Below are 19,095 nucleotides of genomic sequence, written 5' to 3' on the forward strand. Positions count from 1 at the left end.
TCCAGGCATCATGGTGGCACAACACTCTACCCGAGTCATCCAGGCCGCTTGCCCATCGACTTTTTATAGCGCGATTCTCTTTTATGGTCCCCGATCGCACATACGTGATCCCAGCGCCATTTCCCCCTTAGGCTACATCTGCCGGGTCATTTCCCCTTCTATCGTTCCCCCTATAGCAGGGAATAATCAGATGGAAGATGAAGGATTGGCAGGGAGGATGAAGGACAGCGGGGGAAATATTCCCGAGTCGGCAGTCTTGAGGGAGGGAGGAGACCAAACATGGCGGGGGGGAGGAGGGATGGTGGCCCCGGCCATGTTCGTCTCACACCCGCCACCTGACACTGGCGGTGCCCACACCGACGCGGCTGTTCAAGTCTGTACAACACCGGCAACACTGCCTGCCACAGACACTGCCCCTTACGCCGGCACGATTACTGTGGCACTCCCCCCTAGCATACACACAGGCACTGTCACAATCACAGCCACAGACAGTGCAGAAGACACTGCCAATGACAAACATTGTCGTACAGATACAGACAAGGTATGTTCCTCCCCCCAGCGTCCAGACTTCTCAAGAGGCAGCAGCTGGCCCACAGTTATATCAGTGTTGTGTGATGATGAGGGCCTGCGTAAGCCTACAGCTGTTTATGTTCCCACATTAACCATCATGACGAATGTATGTGGACCTTCACCATCAAACTAGTCACAAAAGCTATACCTAAAAATAGTTTTCTGGTCCAAAGTTTGCTGCTAAAAATAAGTCATCACCATCGTCATTATCATTATTACTATTGTTATTATTATCCTTATCATTATTATCATTATTACTATTATCATTAATATTATTATTATTATTATTATCATTATTATCATTATTATTATCATTATTACTACTAGTACTACTACTACTACTACACCAGGAGACACTTGCCTTCATTAATATTTTGCCAGGAGTTCAACAGAAGGCCAGGAGAAAATCGTGCTGAGGACCTTCCCAATTTTTAAAATTCTATATGCAAAGACACTTGTCTTTGCATATTACATGAACATCATAAATTTGAAATTCCCATCAGTCAGACCTCCTAGGGTTATAGCACCTAGCAAAAAAAAAATCAGTATCTTATAATCAATATGCAAATTTATGCAATTTCGTGCCCCAAAACGTAATGAGACGGTCCCCAGCACGATGGCTGCTTATAACGTAAGAACGAAGATTGTATCATGTATTGTTCTCAGGGTTTCTGAGCTAAGAAGATTGTACCAACAGACAGACAGACTGACGCACGGCTGACGGCATAATATCCCACATTCACAAGGTGTTGTGGCCACACATACAAACGTCTGCCCACACTGTCATCCTACACGGTAATATAAAACCAAGAGGACCTCCCCCAGATTGCATTTACACCCTAGCACACGTTTACACCCTCAACAGCATTTGCACTAAACCAATCCCCCAACATTTACAGTATAAAAATCCCAACGCCAACACCCCGGAAACACACACACACACACACACACACTCCTCGACATTTACACCCTGGCAACACCTAGAGCAGCGGGGGGCTTGCTCCAACACTTCCTCCAACACCTACAGCCCCGCCAACACTGAAAGGGAGAGATGTTGGGGGGCGGACAGCAGTAAGCAGAGAGGGGGCGGGGCGGGGGGATAACGGTGTGATTATGAGCACACACACGAGAGAGGGGGGCAGCCATCTTGTCCTCTCGCTCAGTTAGAATCAATAAGAAACTCCCGGAGATGTTCTTACCTCCCTCCCTCCCTCCCTCGACCCCCTGCCAGGGGGCAACAAACCCCCATGAAGCCTGGGATACCTGCCAGCTGTGTGTGTGTGTGTGTGTGTGTGTGTGTGTGTGTGTGTGTGTGTGTGTGTGTCAGCAGCAGAGCCTTCCCTACCGTCTCGGCTCCCGACCACCACCACCACCACGGCTCCAACATCTTAACCAAGGCCGGGATTTCTCCACACACACACACACACACACACGAGACGCGGCCATACGAGAGTAAAACTCGCTCTATACGGTAAAGAAATACGCAATTACAAAGTAACACACACACACACACACACACACACACACACAATACCTTCCAACTAGACAGACGAAGCTGCTCGATACACCACTGGTGTCACCGTTGACAACAGCTCTGCCAAGTATATTGCCCTCCAGGACACCCTTAACAGCCTCCAGAACTGGACCATCGCCAACCACGTCAACCATCTGCCAAACCAACGACCACTGTCCTGCACATTAGTCCCTCCTCCAACCCTGTCTCACACGAGGCCCCAGCGCCCCCTCCAAGTGGTTCAGTCCACCAAACTTCCCATATCACTATAGACGGTATACTAAGCTGGACAGAGCACGTTAGTGTCATCATCAGATCCTCTAGCTATCGTCTGCACATTGCCCGTCTACTCAAGACACTTGGCCTCCCTGCACCTGTGTACTCCAACAACACTTAACTTTCACTCTTCCCCCTAAATCTCACCTATGCCTCCCCCAGCCTGGTCCTCCCCTACTTCACGACTGGGATTACAAGAACAGGTGCAGCAAGAGGTATGGGAGATCATCGTCAGTCCCTCTTCCTCCACCTATCCAGAGATGCTCAATAAGGTATTGGTCCAGCCTCGCCCTCGTCTCCTGCCATCTGGGATCCCTCGTCCCTGAGATTCGATACAGCACGACTAACCTATCGAGCCCATCACATCCCTTGCAAACCGCTACATTTCTTTTTATTATTGTAATTTTTGCCGCTATCATAGAGGCTACTTTATCGTGCACCCCATGTTCATAGTATGGCCGGTAGGGGGCCACATGCAGTCAATGGGCTGAACCAAGGCGTATGAAGCTGTCAGGGGAAACCATGGAAGGGTATGTGGGGTCTGGCTTTCAAATGAGGGGCTCTGGCTTCGATGTATTAAACATGATAGCTGGAGAGTGGAAGTGAGCGAATGAGGCCATCCTTTGTCTGTTTCTGGCAACACCTCAATATTCCGGGAAGCGGCGAACAAGTATGAAAATAATCAATCTATAGGTGCAGTTAATTCATCAAATGGTTAATCATTCTAAACTACAACGAGCTTTGTAGTAATGGCTTTGATCTAGTACCAAGAGTACTGGTTCCAGGTCTTTCTAGTAGTTCTAATTTTGTTCCAGAGCTGTTCTAATCTAAAGGGTACTGGTTCCAGGTCTTTGTACTACTTCCAGAGCTCTGTACTAGTTCCTGGCTTCATAACATGTCGGGGAGTTATAAAATCCTATAGAGCTCCACAAAGCTTTGTAAGAGTTTCATGGAGCTCTAAGCTTGTGCTGGAGGGCTCTACATAAGTTCTGGAATGCACTTCTGACAAACTCTGTTCTTCTTCCAGTACCTAATTCACTGGTACCAAAATGCTCTAGACTTGTTTCAAAGAGCACTATATTTGTTCAAAATAGCTTTCCTACTGCCTCAAAAGATCTTTAATTGTTGCGAAGCTCTTTCCACCATCTCTCTCTCTCTCTCTCTCCTCTCTCTCTCTCTCTCTCTCTCTCTCTCTCTCTCTCTCTCCTCGGTCGACGGCCCTACATCAGTTCTATACGAGCCCCAGATTCTTGCGCTAGTTTCACACAGCGCAGCTCTATTTCCTGTTAGCTTTTGTGTCAAAGAGCCCTGTACTTGTCTCAGACAGCTCTGCAAGACCCTAAGAGCACCAGGTTTCCCAGAACTCTACTCACCTGAAAAAAAGACGTTAGTGAGGCTTTCCTGGTAATAGCAAAAGGTCTCCAATTACCCCCACGCAGAACCCAGAGCTCTAACTTCGCAGCTGTTTCCAGATATAACAATTACGATCCACGTCACGAACGCCACACTGCCCATTGGCTGGCTTCTGGAACTGGGTGGGGATCATGTGCAGTCTGCCACTTCAAGCACTCTTGCTACTAGTTTTCCAGTAATACGTAAAATAAAGAAACACGAGATAAAATACCATCATCTTCCAACCAATCTTACTATCAATATAAAGATTACATAAACATTAAAAAATTATACCAATTAACAGATGCACTAAAAATAAACAAATATTACATAATAACTATCAAAAAATTACTCTGCAATGAAAATAAACATTTGATTACACAAAAACTATCTAAACACAAATACTCCCCAGTGTCTCGAATAAGACACAACAGAAAACGGTAACTTACAATGCGTCGCCCGCACCCAACACAAGATCTTCTCAGAGTGGTTGTTCCTATACCTGTCTACATAATCATATATATTAAAAAGCAATCAAATACAAAGAGACAACTGTATGCACAACTTATTTTCCCAAGGACTAATTACACTAAACGTCTGAAAAAACTACGCTAACACAGACACATTCACGCGTTCACTTTCGAATTTTTTGGTCTGGCACACAGAAAACGGTGACTTACAAGGGTGGCATCCACGCCAAACTGGAGAGTCGGTGATCGGGATTGTTCCTTACCTTATATTGACTACCAGAGGCTGGCTCGCACCCGTGTCCTCCCCTGGGAAGAAAAAGACAACATATTACTCGTGTGGCCGCCTCAATACCGTACACAATATAATTTCGGTACACCACATGATTACGGTAGGTAAATGGTACGTTAGCATAAATCTCAACCATAACAATCGCGATACACGACATAATTAGAAAATGAATTATACATTACATAATGGCTACACAATTAAGGTTAACGACATGATTATAACACACAACTATGATACACTACACAAGCTTTACATAATAGAGTTACGGTACAAGACAACAATTATAGAACACAAAAACTCCAGGACACATGATCACTATACATGAATGAACACAACAATATTATGGCACAGAACAATTACTGTACACAAAACAATTACAAAATATTTACAATAAGTACGGTACACGGTAAAATTGTTACATAACATGATTTCAGTAGGTTACACATTCTCGTGCTACATAACATTACTAAGGTCATCTACTGTTACTCTACATAATTACCATACAAAATATAATAATGGTAGGATGTTACGTACAAACTATAATAAAGATTCAAACTGAGAGAACTACCCGGATCTGACGTCAACATGTATCCTTCCGCCAGCTGCCCCACCCGACCTCCACACAATCTTCCGTTTTCTCCGACGTGCAAAATGTGATCCTTTTTAACAGCAGGTCTGTCCTCATTTTGATGCCTAAGTGATTTTCTTTTCTCACTAAGCATTGAACTTGATGTGTGCGTGATCAGCACACGCACACACAGACTCTCCCTCAAGCCAAAAAATGAGTGGTATCATACTAAGAACTTTATTAAAAAGGAACAAACTAAAGATGAAAATTTCAAATGTTTATACGGGAAATAAAACTACATACTGTAGTGCTGTATGGTCGCCAGTCATGCGGACTGAGCAAGACAAATTACAGAAATACAACCCAGAAAAACACTTTACAAGGACAACCAGCAAACTGCAGCGTATGTATTATCATGAAAGACTGATATATATATATATATATATATATATATATATATATATATATATATATATATATATATATATATATATATATATATATGGTAGAGGATGTGTGGATCAGGTGTTTGCTTTGAAGAATGTATGTGAGAAATACTTAGAAAAGCAAATGGATTTGTATGTAGCATTTATGGATCTGGAGAAGGCATATGATAGAGTTGATAGAGATGCTCTGTGGAAGGTATTAAGAATATATGGTGTGGGAGGCAAGTTGTTAGAAGCAGTGAAAAGTTTTTATCGAGGATGTAAGGCATGTGTACGTGTAGGAAGAGAGGAAAGTGATGGGTTCTCAGTGAATGTAGGTTTGCGGCAGGGGTGTGTGATGTCTCCATGGTTGTTTAATTTGTTTATGGATGGGGTTGTTAGGGAGGTAAATGCAAGAGTCCTGGAAAGAGGGGCAAGTATGAAGTCTGTTGGGGATGAGAGAGCTTGGGAAGTGAGTCAGTTGTTGTTCGCTGATGATACAGCGCTGGTGGCTGATTCATGTGAGAAACTGCAGAAGCTGGTGACTGAGTTTGGTAAAGTGTGTGGAAGAAGAAAGTTAAGAGTAAATGTGAATAAGAGCAAGGTTATTAGGTACAGTAGGGTTGAGGGTCAAGTCAATTGGGAGGTGAGTTTGAATGGAGAAAAACTGGAGGAAGTGAAGTGTTTTAGATATCTGGGAGTGGATCTGTCAGCGGATGGAACCATGGAAGCGGAAGTGGATCATAGGGTGGGGGAGGGGGCGAAAATTTTGGGAGCCTTGAAAAATGTGTGGAAGTCGAGAACATTATCTCGGAAAGCAAAAATGGGTATGTTTGAAGGAATAGTGGTTCCAACAATGTTGTATGGTTGCGAGGCGTGGGCTATGGATAGAGTTGTGCGCAGGAGGATGGATGTGCTGGAAATGAGATGTTTGAGGACAATGTGTGGTGTGAGGTGGTTTGATCGAGTAAGTAACGTAAGGGTAAGAGAGATGTGTGGAAATAAAAAGAGCGTGGTTGAGAGAGCAGAAGAGGGTGTTTTGAAATGGTTTGGGCACATGGAGAGAATGAGTGAGGAAAGATTGACCAAGAGGATATATGTGTCGGAGGTGGAGGGAACGAGGAGAAGAGGGAGACCAAATTCGAGGTGGAAAGATGGAGTGAAAAAGATTTTGTGTGATCGGGGCCTGAACATGCAGGAGGGTGTAAGGAGGGCAAGGAATAGAGTGAATTGGAGCGATGTGGTATACAGGGGTTGACGTGCTGTCAGTGGAGTGAATCAAGGCATGTGAAGCGTCTGGGGTAAACCATGGAAAGCTGTGTAGGTATGTATATTTGCGTGTGTGGACGTGTGTATGTACATGTGTATGGGGGGGGGGGGGTTGGGCCATTTCTTTCGTCTGTTTCCTTGCGCTACCTCGCAAACGCGGGAGACAGCGACAAAGTATAAAAAAAAAAAATATATATATATATATATATATATATATATATATATATATATATATATATATATATATATATATATATATGGTAGGGTACACAGTACAAGCGGTATGGATATACTGGTACCAGCACTAGTAGGGTACGACTGTCAGTGTGGGTGTGTGTGTGTGTGTGTGTGATGCAGGCGACACAACTCCGGGACCAGTGTTCAGGAAGGTATAAGTTACGTGTGATAACATCGTTGTATTACTTCATAGCAAGAAAAGTTTTTATCGCTATTGTTATGGACTTTCCCTAATGGGTGTGTGGAGGCACTGCAACTTTTATCAAGCACCGGTATATATATATATATATATATATATATATATATATATATATATATATATATATATATATATATATATATGTTTGTTTGTGTGTGTGTGTGTGTGTGTGCGAAGGGTGCTGATATGAGCTTAAATGACAGTGAAATTCACTACACTAACGATAAACTTGTGTCGATGATCTTCAACGTTAACGTTACACATAAATGTTAATAAGGTTAAGCAAGGCTGGGGTCATAAGCTTAAAGTGTTATCAATACGCTTACAAAAGCGATGCACAAAAGATATGATCATTACACGAGGGTTGTGTGTTCACCAACATTTTGTCGTCATAGCATAACAACATATATAACTCCCTCTTTATAAGGGGGAACTCCTCCAGCCTCAGGGTTGCGCTGAAGGACTCCTTTGGAGTACGAAATTCCTCGACCAAGATTGTGCTCCCATTCGTCATCACCAAGGACACAGCCTCGCCAACGACGACTTTTCACTCGCAGCATAACCACAGGCAGAGAGGAGTCCGGTAACGCAATTCGTGATACGCTCAAACAATTATGGTCCTTGTACGTGTTATTGCTAATAATCTTATACAACGATGAAACGCTTTAAATGTTCATGCGCCTAAAATAAAAATGCCATCATTAAGCAAGAACACGCCCAAATGTAAGTGCTTGATGCGCTTAAACATCGTAACGATATGCTCACAAACCCCCTGATGCGCGCGATTATAAGGATGGTGTTGTTGCGCTTCAACAACGTCCCCTGCCTGAACCAAAACGTAAACACACTGAACACTTCACCGCTAACATTGTGTGTCATGAACACGTCATCCTGACGTTACTCCTGCTATTAATACAGCAACACTATGTATAGCGCTGTTTAGCCTAATAGCATATATCAAGGGCTATATATTACATCCACTAACCTTAAATAGCTAATCATATACTCAATGTAAGACAGTAATAATGGCCACCGTCTCATTAAACTCACATTGTGTACGTTCAGCTCGAAACCTGGCTATTTCTAGAACTTTACTCCATCTAAAAATGCTCTGCAATCTCATTTTATCTTGAATTGTCCACAAACAAATAATGATAATATTCATAACATCAATATCAAGAAGAATAACAAGTATCATATAACAATAAAAGAAATTAGTCCATTTTGTTTAAGACTAAGAAATACAGTGTTATCATGACTAGGATAATGAACACCTCTCCCCCCACCCGCCTAGTGAGTCACCCCCAGGAAGTGATACCAGACACTGTAATAATGTGAACCCGATCCTTATAATAATAACAATAATTATCATTGTTGCGCTGAATCGATCATGGCGCACATTTTCTTTCAGTCCATTTTCTTTCAACTGTCTCCCCTTCACGACTCTCTGCTCCTCCCCACAATGGCCAATACAAACACTCAAGCCGGTTGTTCCTCCCCTGATGCTTCCTGGTATTCGGTTACCCAGACATGGAATCACACAGATATATATCTAAAATACGTATCAATAAATATACGTTGAACTTCACTCGCCAGGCGACAAATTATAATGTTCACGGACTCTCATTCAACATTTGTTGAACGTTCGCATGTTCTATTAACAGCAAGAGCAACATTACATCAATACAAGTAAAGAAATAATAAGAAATAGTTATACATATGTACTTTTAGTCATATAATATGTATTACAATATTCAATCAAACTTCAGGAAACTCAAAATATCATATCAATGAAACTTCAGAAGGTAAAAATATAAATTTAGTGCGGTTGTGGGATACGCATGTAAACCAATCACAAATACAAGTGCTTGAGTTACTTCTATGATATCCCTCATCCCTATGATTACATTCACTTAAATCCCAACAAATCCCCTTCCAAACCCCAGTACATCACTGCCCATCGCTCCACTGACTCCTTTCCTATTTACAGAAATCCCTCGTTAAGCAGCCCTAGGAATCTCCTCCCTGAAATCCTTACCATTCCCCCACTCACCAACAGCTTGGCAATCCACTCCCAATTAATCCCTCTCCCTCACATCTATCTCCGAGGAAGATCTCATGGATCGTGCGGGGTGGGGGAGCTGAGGAGTAATTCAATACCTTACTCTGAAAAGCGAGACACACTGAGGTGACCTGTGTACCTCTGCCAAGGGAGGAGAGAGAGAGAGAGAGAGAGAGAGAGAGAGAGAGAGAGAGAGAGAGAGAGAGAGAGAGAGAGAGAGAGAGAGAGAGAGAGTTTCGATTTATAAAGCTATTTTTTCTTTTACCAACCACAGAGGTCTGGAAATTATAACTGGCTATATATATGATGCTACCACTATGCCTCAGACTGTGCCTGGAGTTACTTCCCCCGTGCGGTCCATAAATCAATGTTACCTTCACCGTTAAAACCAACCAACTGATTATGCAATTAGAATATTTTCTCTGCAACTGTATACTTCGCTCCTCATGTAACGTGTGTCTGAATTTTACTGCTATTTTATCTTACAAGATTACATGGAAAGCATGTGATATCTACAAAGTAAACACATTATGAGCATAAAAATGAAGTCCCACTTTAAATGCAGCCTGGCTACATGCAGGTCTGTGTAACTCAACCCTTTAAAAAAAAGTACGACGGGACAGCCCTTAAGATACGATGGCCTGACCTCTGACCTTAACGTCAAAAGCCTCAGGTCATTCGGGTGCGAGGGCAAGCATGGTAGCGGTGTGCTCCAGGGAGGCAGCTTAATGGTAAGTTTATATTCTTAAATCTGCACGTTATGAGTGTGGCCTGACGTAAGTGTGCATTCATATGGGGATTAACCCGGTGGCTGCAGCTGGGCACTGATCTAGGATCAGGTTAGGCCGGGCTCCAGTCCACCGGCGCCGCCATTTGTAAAACAATTGACTTCTGCTGAATAATCTCGGCCGCCAGTTCACAGGGGCAGAGTTTTTGTCTTCTGTTCTGCGACGTTAAGACGTGCACTCCCAGCCGTGATCTGGCGCCTCTATTGTGTCTCGCAGGGAATACCCCCCCTGCGAATCTCTGCCGAGCTGAAACCACGTACGCTATTGTGAGGTTAGGACACGGCGATCCCTTGCAATGTTGCCAGATAACGACTATTCTTTGCGTGTGTGTGTCACTCTAATCCCCTAAGCATAACGGTGCGATCTCGGAGCTCTAAGGCACGGTACCTTCAGCACGATCCTAGGGCATGTTGACCTGGTATATGACATGATTCCTGTGGGTCAGGTCAGAGGTCAGGCAATCATATCCAAGGGTCGTACCAATGTGCTTAAGAATGGTACCGATGTTCTCAAGGGTCGTACCTAAGTGCTCGAGTCGTACCGATGTGCTCAAGGGTCGTACCGTTGTTCTCGAGTCGTACCAATGCGCTCAGGGATTGTACCAATGTGCTCAGGGGTCGTACCGTCGTGCTCGAGATGTTAAATCCTTCTTCACTAGTTTACGCTACAGTTTATGTCAAAAGTTAAGCTGAGAATTCTACTTCAGCTTGGCTTAAATACAAATGATTTAGCGTCTCAATTCAGCTGGCTACAATCCCAGGTAAATATGCTTATACAAGATTATGTAATAAGCTTACACCATATCTTATGTTCTGTTCCAACAGCATAATGATTTAACTACCCTGAGGTTAATGTCGTTAACCCGGAGCAATACATGCAATTCTGATAAATGGGGTCATGGCTGCATTCACTGACTTAGCTTATCCATGGCCAACCTAACACTACCCATATGGCAACAATCGCTGGGTCAGTTTACCATACCTACCTTATTCACTGTAATATAGACAATCTGTATGTCATCTACAGCCCTCACTAGATCCATCTGACATTCCCTATGGCTTTCAACTGATGTCGAAGAAATAAAATAGGACCAGCACAGCCTATACGTTATATCCAACATCAAAATAAAAAAAATTATACGTAAAGTACGTACGTATGCAATATATTGGATAAAACATCCAAGAACTGAGACGTTCACGAGTGGAAAACCTCACTAATAACGAACCACCTCAGCTAAGAACTTCAAAAACAACCCATTCAATCAACCAAATACCAACTTACTACAAATCAACTACTAACTTAGAAAGCAAAATAGCAATCCAAGCTTCAGCAACAATAAAAACAGGTGTTCATTATCCAACACACAAACACGCAGACACCAGCCATGGTTCAATTGAATCGCATTTCATATCAACTACAAAGTTACTGGACAAAGTTAAGCACAGCTACACTGGTAATCCAGCCAGCCAGGTTACTGGTGAACGCAGCGGCCATCACAGTGAGGTAGCGGCGGGAGTGACCAGCGGAGGAGGCCAGGCAGTAGAAGTATCTAGCATGGCTTGTCCCGAGAAACGCGGCGGGAATCAATAAGGAATTTTCTGGGTAGCTGTAAGTGTCCCCCCCTGCCCGCCGCCCCACCCGCCACCACCCAACAGAAAACGAAGACACTCAACCGCAGCAGCAGTGGATGGATGTACGACCCGCCTGGTAGAGAGGCCAAGGGAGAGCAGCTGGAGGGGGGGAAGAGCAGCACAAGGAGGGAAAGAGAGAGAGAGGGGGGGGGGTGGGATGGGGGTAGAGGAGAGCAGCACAAAGAGAAAGAAGATGGAAGAAGAGGAGGACGAAAGAAAGTGATACATCGACAGCAAGTGGCATAGTAAATGAAAACAGGAGGGATCAAATAGAAAATGGAAGTACATCAAGGCTGGTAGAGATCGTGAGGTCAAGAGGATTTAGTAAGTGAATCCCTTACAGAGAAGAAAACGGAAGGGGAAGTACCAGATGAACGATAAGTATTTCCCGTGGAATTAATAACAGCCGGACGTGTGTGGGAAGGGAAGGAGGCTTATGATGCGATGGTAAACGACTCCTAATTAGCCAATCAATGTCAATCACACACCACAACCACCATCCTACATGATTATTATACCACACCAATTAATACAGACACCTTACCCACACACACTATGTATTGCACCTAATCACACAGCGCTCCCTAATTACTCCAAATCATTCCAACACATCACAATGGATCGCTACAAATCTAGTCGCACCTTTACTCTCTCTCTCTCTCTCTCTCTCTCTCTCTCTCTCTCTCTCTCTCTCTCTCTCTCTCTCTCTCTCTCTCTCATTTACGACAGGTGATAGTCGGTCAGTGTGAGGTCGTGCCATGCGACACATGCTGAGGTTCTGGGGTTGGGAGAGTCTTGATGTCGACTTCATACACACTCGTGGAACAACCTTGTTTATCTGTAAGTCTAATATTTACATATCTGAGCATGACGGTACGATGTCTGAGTATAGCAGTATGATCCTTGAGTACGACGGTACGATCTATGAGGCACGACGGGGCGAACCTTGAATATGACGGTACTACCCTTGAGCAAGGTGATCAGGTCAGGTCAAAGGCCAGTCCATTACACTCAATGGTCGTACCTTCGTACTCAAGGGGTCATGCACTATACACGTTCATTTACCAAAATCTGGTTTCAGTAAAGTTGATTTCCATTCAGGCCATTTCTCAAGTGGTGACGTATACACATCTACGTTTTAACAAGTGTGTTGCTGGCATAGTGTGCACCTGGGCCGTGTTGATCATGTATGTTTGTCTACCGCATGATGACGACACTTGTGCATGTTGCAGTCTCTTTCAGTGAGCCAAGTGTTCTACTGAGGCAACCATGGCGGCGACAGAACCTCTGCGTGTGCTTCATCTCGGCAAACCCTCCTGCTTCCTATGGTGACGCTACCCGCGGCGGTACACATAACCCTCGTACAAGAGCAAGAGGTGTGATCAGTGTCAACGCTCATCTGGGTTCCCCAGGTCTCGGGACCCAACCTATCATTTCTTTTTTACGCAAAGGTGACGTCTCTCTCACGTTACCATCAGTCCAGGTTCCGTACTGTGACATGGCGTCTCCTTCCCTTCCGTTCATGCCGGGGGTGCAAACTCCCCCCTAATGTTTATTTTCAGGGCGGCCACTGAAGACTTGGTTACAACCACGTATCCTTCCTACGGCACCACAGAGCAACCCTCACCACACATTACATCTCTGAAACACATTCCTGCCTCTCTATCTCCACACAAAAACAGACATTTTCCCTAAATTATTTCCTTTAGTCATATATAGAGCAGCAAATTACGAAAAATCAGTTTAAGACCATCGTGAGATTATATCCGAAGCCTGATTCACTTACCGGCAGTTCATCGATCCTGAGGCAATACTTAAAAACACTAAACTTTCGGTCTGGCTTCTTTACAGGTAAAGTCTTGCGGTGTGAAGGGAGGGCAAGTTAAGGTCACCTGACGCCAAGTATGGTTTTTCGCTGTCTGGAGCCCCCAGAGGATCTCCACACGGTATCAACGACAAAATTGACTAAAGGACAGACAGAAAGTTTTCTATACCTGGTTCACGTTTTTTTTTTTTTTTTACGAAGACAAAAGGTGTTCTTTAAGTAGTTGTATCAACGGTCTTTTGAAAACCGACTTCGTAAGGGTTTTCTCTGAGTAACTCCGAGGTTGCAATTACGGTAACCACAAGTCGTTTTCTTTGGAGTACGTAACGGGGCTTCTGTCATGGTTTTCCTGGGGAGGTACACATGTGGCCGGCTTTATGTACCAATATAATGGTTTCTTTAGAGAGCGAGGCAAGGTTTTCTTTCATCAATCTGGCACGTTTTCCCTTGCCTGTTCGGTAAGGTTTCTCCGTGTGGCGAGATATGGTTTCATCAGACAAGTTGGTAACGAAGAAATATTTCTCTCCAGCGTCTCTTAACTTATCCTTCATGACTCCTTCAGCACGACGGTACGACCCCGTGGGAAGGTCGGTACGAATCTTGAGCACGACGGTACGTCCACAGGGAAGGACGGTACGAACCTTGAGCACGACGGTACGTCCACAGGGAAGGACGGTACGAACCTTGAGCACGACGGTACGTCCTCAGGGAAGGACGGTACGAACCTTGAGAACGACGGTGCGTTCGTTGGGTAGGACGGTACGAACGTTTGGCACGACGGTACGTTCGTTGCGAAGAACGGCACGAATATTTGGCACGACGGCACGAACCTTGAGCAAGAAGGTACGACCTTTAGATATGATGGCCAGGCGTTGGGCGTGACTTTATAAGTCAAAGACTTTAGTCAGACACCATGACTTAGGTGCATTATCATATTCACAGTCAAACATCCACAATAACCATTAAATCGTTGTTTATTTAAGGGATGGGATGTGACTGTGAAGGAAGAGAACAGAGGTACAGATATAGTAATCAAACGCGCGCGCGCACACACACCCAAGCGTTTGTGTTTGTAAACCAGTGACCACCATTAGTGAGAATCCAATTCGTTTACTGTATTCAAGGCCTCTCTCTCTCTCTCTCTCTCTCTCTCTCTCTCTCTATATATATATATATATATATATATATATATATATATATATATATATATATATATATATATATATATTCATCATTACCGAGTATTCTCATTATGACTTAGCGCCATAGCACATGATGTTGGTACTGATAGCACCATAGCTTGTGGTGTCAGTATATAATACATATTACAGTGCCCAAACACGAATCTCACTCTCAGATATACTGTAACTGCGTTAACTAACTTGCCTCCAGCATGCTTCAAATATAAATTAATCTCGTCTCTTTCTCACTGGTCGTTAACACCAGCCTCCAAATCGTCTCTCACATTCCTCACCACTTGATAACAGACTGGTGGAGAGGACCAGGAAGTTCCTGGATCACCCACGTTTAAACCAGGTGAAAAAGAACCACCAGACGAGCGAGTGACTCTTCCCTTTTTCTTGACTGCTACACTGCGTCCGGACGCCCCTCGCTCTGTCCACCCTCCTCCTGCCCCCTAACATCTCTCCCTCCCTCCCTAGCAATCCCTTTCCATCCCTCCTCCTCCTCCTCCTCCTTCCATCCCCCTCCGGCCTCCCAAGTCCACCCCTCCACCTGGGTGATCCAGCGACACCCGTGAATCAATAAGCACCACAGAGGACAGTCACCCCGAAGGACTCGCGTTTTCTATCCAGCTTGAGTTAAGGCGTGTGTGTGTGTGTGTGTGTGTGTGTGTGTGTGTGTGCCAGGAGCCCGCGCGCCGCGCCCGCCCCTTCTCAACCACCGGCCGCACTCCACTCACCGTGTTATATGACACCAGTCTGACACTTTTATCAACGTTGCCACTTTCTCCTGCTGCACACAATATTTCCTAGGATTAATTTCCACTCTGCTGCTTCGCAAACTAGATTTCTGGAGGTTTTGATGATGTTGCGACGTAATGGCCATCCTCTAACCTCAATAAATCACCTACGCACGAGCTGAGATCCCAGGTTGATGTACCTCGTAGCTGGCTGGTGGAGAACTCATCATGTGGGTACATTGTGAATCAAACATTAACTGGTTGTGCTCCATGATCACGACGGTACGGTCCTTGACCACCAAGCGACCGTGCGATCCTCACACACGACGGTACGATCCTTACACATGACGGTGCGATTCTTACGCACGACGGTACGAACCTTACATATGACGGTACGATTCTTACACACGACGGTACGATTCTTACACATGACGGTACGATTCTTACGCACGACGTACGATTCTTGACCACGACGGTACGATCCTTACGCACGACGGTACGATCCTTACACATGACGGTACGACTCTTACACATGACGGTACGATTCTTACGCATGACGATACGATTCTTGACCACGAAGGTACGATCCTAATGCACGACGGTACGATCCTTACGCACGACGGTACGATCCTTACACATGACGGTACGATTCTTATGCACGACAGTACGATTCTAGACCACGACAGTACGATTCTAGACCACGAAAGTACGATCCTAATGCACGACCGTACGATCCTTACACACGACAGTACGATCCTTACACATGACGGTACGATCCTTACGCACGACGGTACGATCCTTACACATGACGGTACGATTCTTACACATGACGGTAAGATTCTTACGCACGACGGTACGATTCTTGACCACGAAAGTACGATCCTAATGCACGACGGTACGATTCTTACACATGACGGTACGATTCTTACGCACGACGGTACGACCCTTGGGTATGACGGAATGGCCTAAGACCTGACCCGCAAGTGTTTGGTCAAACAGCCAGGCGATTGTGCCAAAGGGTAGTACCGTAGTGCTCAAAGATCGTACCGTCGTGCTCAAAGATCGTACCGTCGTGCTCAATGGCTGTACAGTCGTGCTCAAGGATCGTAATGTCGTGCTTAAAGATCATACCGTCGTGCTTAAGAACTATATATTCGTGCTCAAGGATTGTACCGTCGTGCTCAAGGATCGTACCGTCGTGCTCAAGGATCGTGCCGTCGTACTCAAGGATCGTACCGTCGTGCTTAAAGATCGTACCGTCGTGCACAAGGACTGCACCGTCGTGCTCAAGGATCGTACCGTCGTTGCTCAAGGACTGTACCGTCGCGCATTAAGGATCGTACCGTCTTTCTCATGGAATGGCATGTCCTCAGTAGAACCATTAGGGTGACAGGCTGGCGGTAGCAATGTGACACACGAGACAACCCAACCCTGCAGTGTGAGAGAGTCGACCCGGAATTCTGAGGAGTCACGTCTTAGCACCAACCACCACGCATTACACCAGTACATGGCTGCAGGAAGAGGGGCACTTAGTAGAAAATGAAATGAGGAAAATCCGCAAAGCTGTACAAGTTAAATGGGAATAAAATGATTAAGACACCGTGAGCCATTAAACACGATAAAGGATGTCATATTTCTTGATAAAGGAACTATTTCATCAGACAAATAAAAATAACAATAAAACTTATCAGTTTTACAAGGAAGAGAAGCAGAAACAGACGATAACAATACAATAACAGGAGGCTGTGTGTGTATCACCTTCAACTTACTTGACTTAGCTTTCCCATCTGTCGAGGTCAGTACTGGATACCCCCTTCCTTCCCATGTTCATCCTTAGTACAAGTGTTCATCCTTAATACAGGTGTTCATCTCTACTCAACAACGTTCATCCTTACTATGGGTGTTTAACCTTACTACCAGGTGTTCATCCTCATTACAAGTGTTCATCCCTCCGCTACTGGTGTTTAAATCATATTACATGTGTTCATCCCTATTCTCCTGGTGTTCATTTTTACTACAGGTGTTCATCCTTAACTCTCCTGTTGATCATCCTTGCAACAAGTGTTCATCCATAATACTGGCGTTCATCCATACTCGTGGTGTCCGTTCTGTCTACTGACATTTATCCTCACCCTCATAAAACTCGTTCTTTTTCTCGTACAGATCTTATTTCCCCACTCAATTTGTACCTATGTAGCAACATCTCCGAATGAGCAAGCGGCAAGCAACTGCAATCCAGCCGTGCTAGAACGTAAATTCTCTCTGCATCCATTTCTTGTCATTCGCTTTCCTCTGTTCAATTTCAAAACACCGCAGTATAACCAAGTTATATTATAAACATGATAGGCTCAACCACAGCTTCCACTCTGCCTCAACCACAGCTTCCATTCTGGCCTAACCAAAGCTTCCACTCTGGCTTAACCATAGCTTTCACTCTGGCTCAACCATAGCTTTCACTCTGGCTCAACCATAGCTTCTACTCTGGCTCAACCACAGCTTTCACTCTGGCTTAACCATAGCTTTCACTCTGGCTCAACCATAGCTTCTACTCTGGCTTAACCATAGCTTCCACTCTGCCTCAACCACAGCTTTCACTCTGGCTCAACCATAGCTTCCACTCTGGCTCAACCATAGCTTCTACTCTGGCTTAACCATAGCTTCCACTCTGGCTCAACCACAGCTTCCATTCTGGCTTGACCAAAGCTTCCACTCTGGCTTAACCACAGCTTTCACTCTGGCTCAACCATAGCTTCCACTCTGGCTTAACCATAGCTTCCACTCTGGCTCTACCATAGCTTCCACTCTGGCTCAACCACAGCTTCCACTCTGGCTTAACCACAGCTTCCACTCTGGCTTAACCATAGCTTCCACTCTGGCTTAACCACAGCTTCCACTCTATCCTGGAAACCGCATAATCAACACCGAAATTTCTCCCTCCCAGAAGCTTGGGGTCTCATGTTGGTGTCGTATTATCTTTACGCGTCCTATGATGGAGCTCACATGTTTGATAAGGCTCCTCCGCCAACTCTATAAATAACTAGAGTGGAATTAAAGCCTGGCGTCTCATTCATCCTCCTGGCACCACCTATCTTCATCCTTCCTTTACTGTCTCCCTCAGTGTTGCTGCCCTCCTCTTGTTCTACAGGTAGTGTGTCAGCCACTGCTCTCGTATGTCCCCGCGTCTGGCTGCTGCTTCCCAGTTTGTGTGTGGGGACCAGCCACTCGAGGAATGTCCGTTGTGATAATGCCTCCTTCTCAAAGCTAGTCCGTCGAGTTCTCTTCCCCCTCTCGTCCTTCCCTCCTCCTATAACCTTTTCATATTGCAAAGTCAAGTCTACAAAAATCTGCGGGTAAAACTAACGACTTTGACTGACAAGACGAAATAACGATAACAAGAATGTCAAAAAAGAAAACAAGAAAACAAGAGAAAGTGACAGTCAAGGAATGAAGAGGACAAGAAAGAAAAAAAAAAGCAAGACAAAAAAATCTGGACAGAACTTAAACAAAGTCTGTTAAAAGTGAAAACAAAAAATGGGGAGGTTCCATGAATCATCTTTATAACAAAAGGGCGCAAAGTAACGGACACAAGGACAGGAAACTGAATCTGAACAATAAAGTGATAAATATAGAAAATATATGGATGAACCAGGGGTGAAGTGT

General features: G+C 44.6%; 1 protein-coding gene across 33 annotated transcripts in view; it reads right to left on the bottom strand.

The window, feature by feature from the left end:
• Positions 1-19,095, bottom strand: part of tou (bromodomain adjacent to zinc finger domain 2B toutatis) — a 1,094,933-nt gene that overhangs the window by 681,318 nt on the left and 394,520 nt on the right. For all 33 annotated transcript variants that reach the window (XM_071667361.1, XM_071667356.1, XM_071667362.1 and 30 more), the window contains one exon: positions 4,485-4,527. In XM_071667361.1, coding sequence (XP_071523462.1) covers positions 4,485-4,527 — 43 coding nt within the window. The remainder of the gene's footprint in view (positions 1-4,484; positions 4,528-19,095) is intronic.

The sequence above is a fragment of the Panulirus ornatus genome, chromosome 12 (genome assembly GCF_036320965.1).
Source record: "Panulirus ornatus isolate Po-2019 chromosome 12, ASM3632096v1, whole genome shotgun sequence".
Taxonomy (NCBI): domain Eukaryota; kingdom Metazoa; phylum Arthropoda; class Malacostraca; order Decapoda; family Palinuridae; genus Panulirus; species Panulirus ornatus.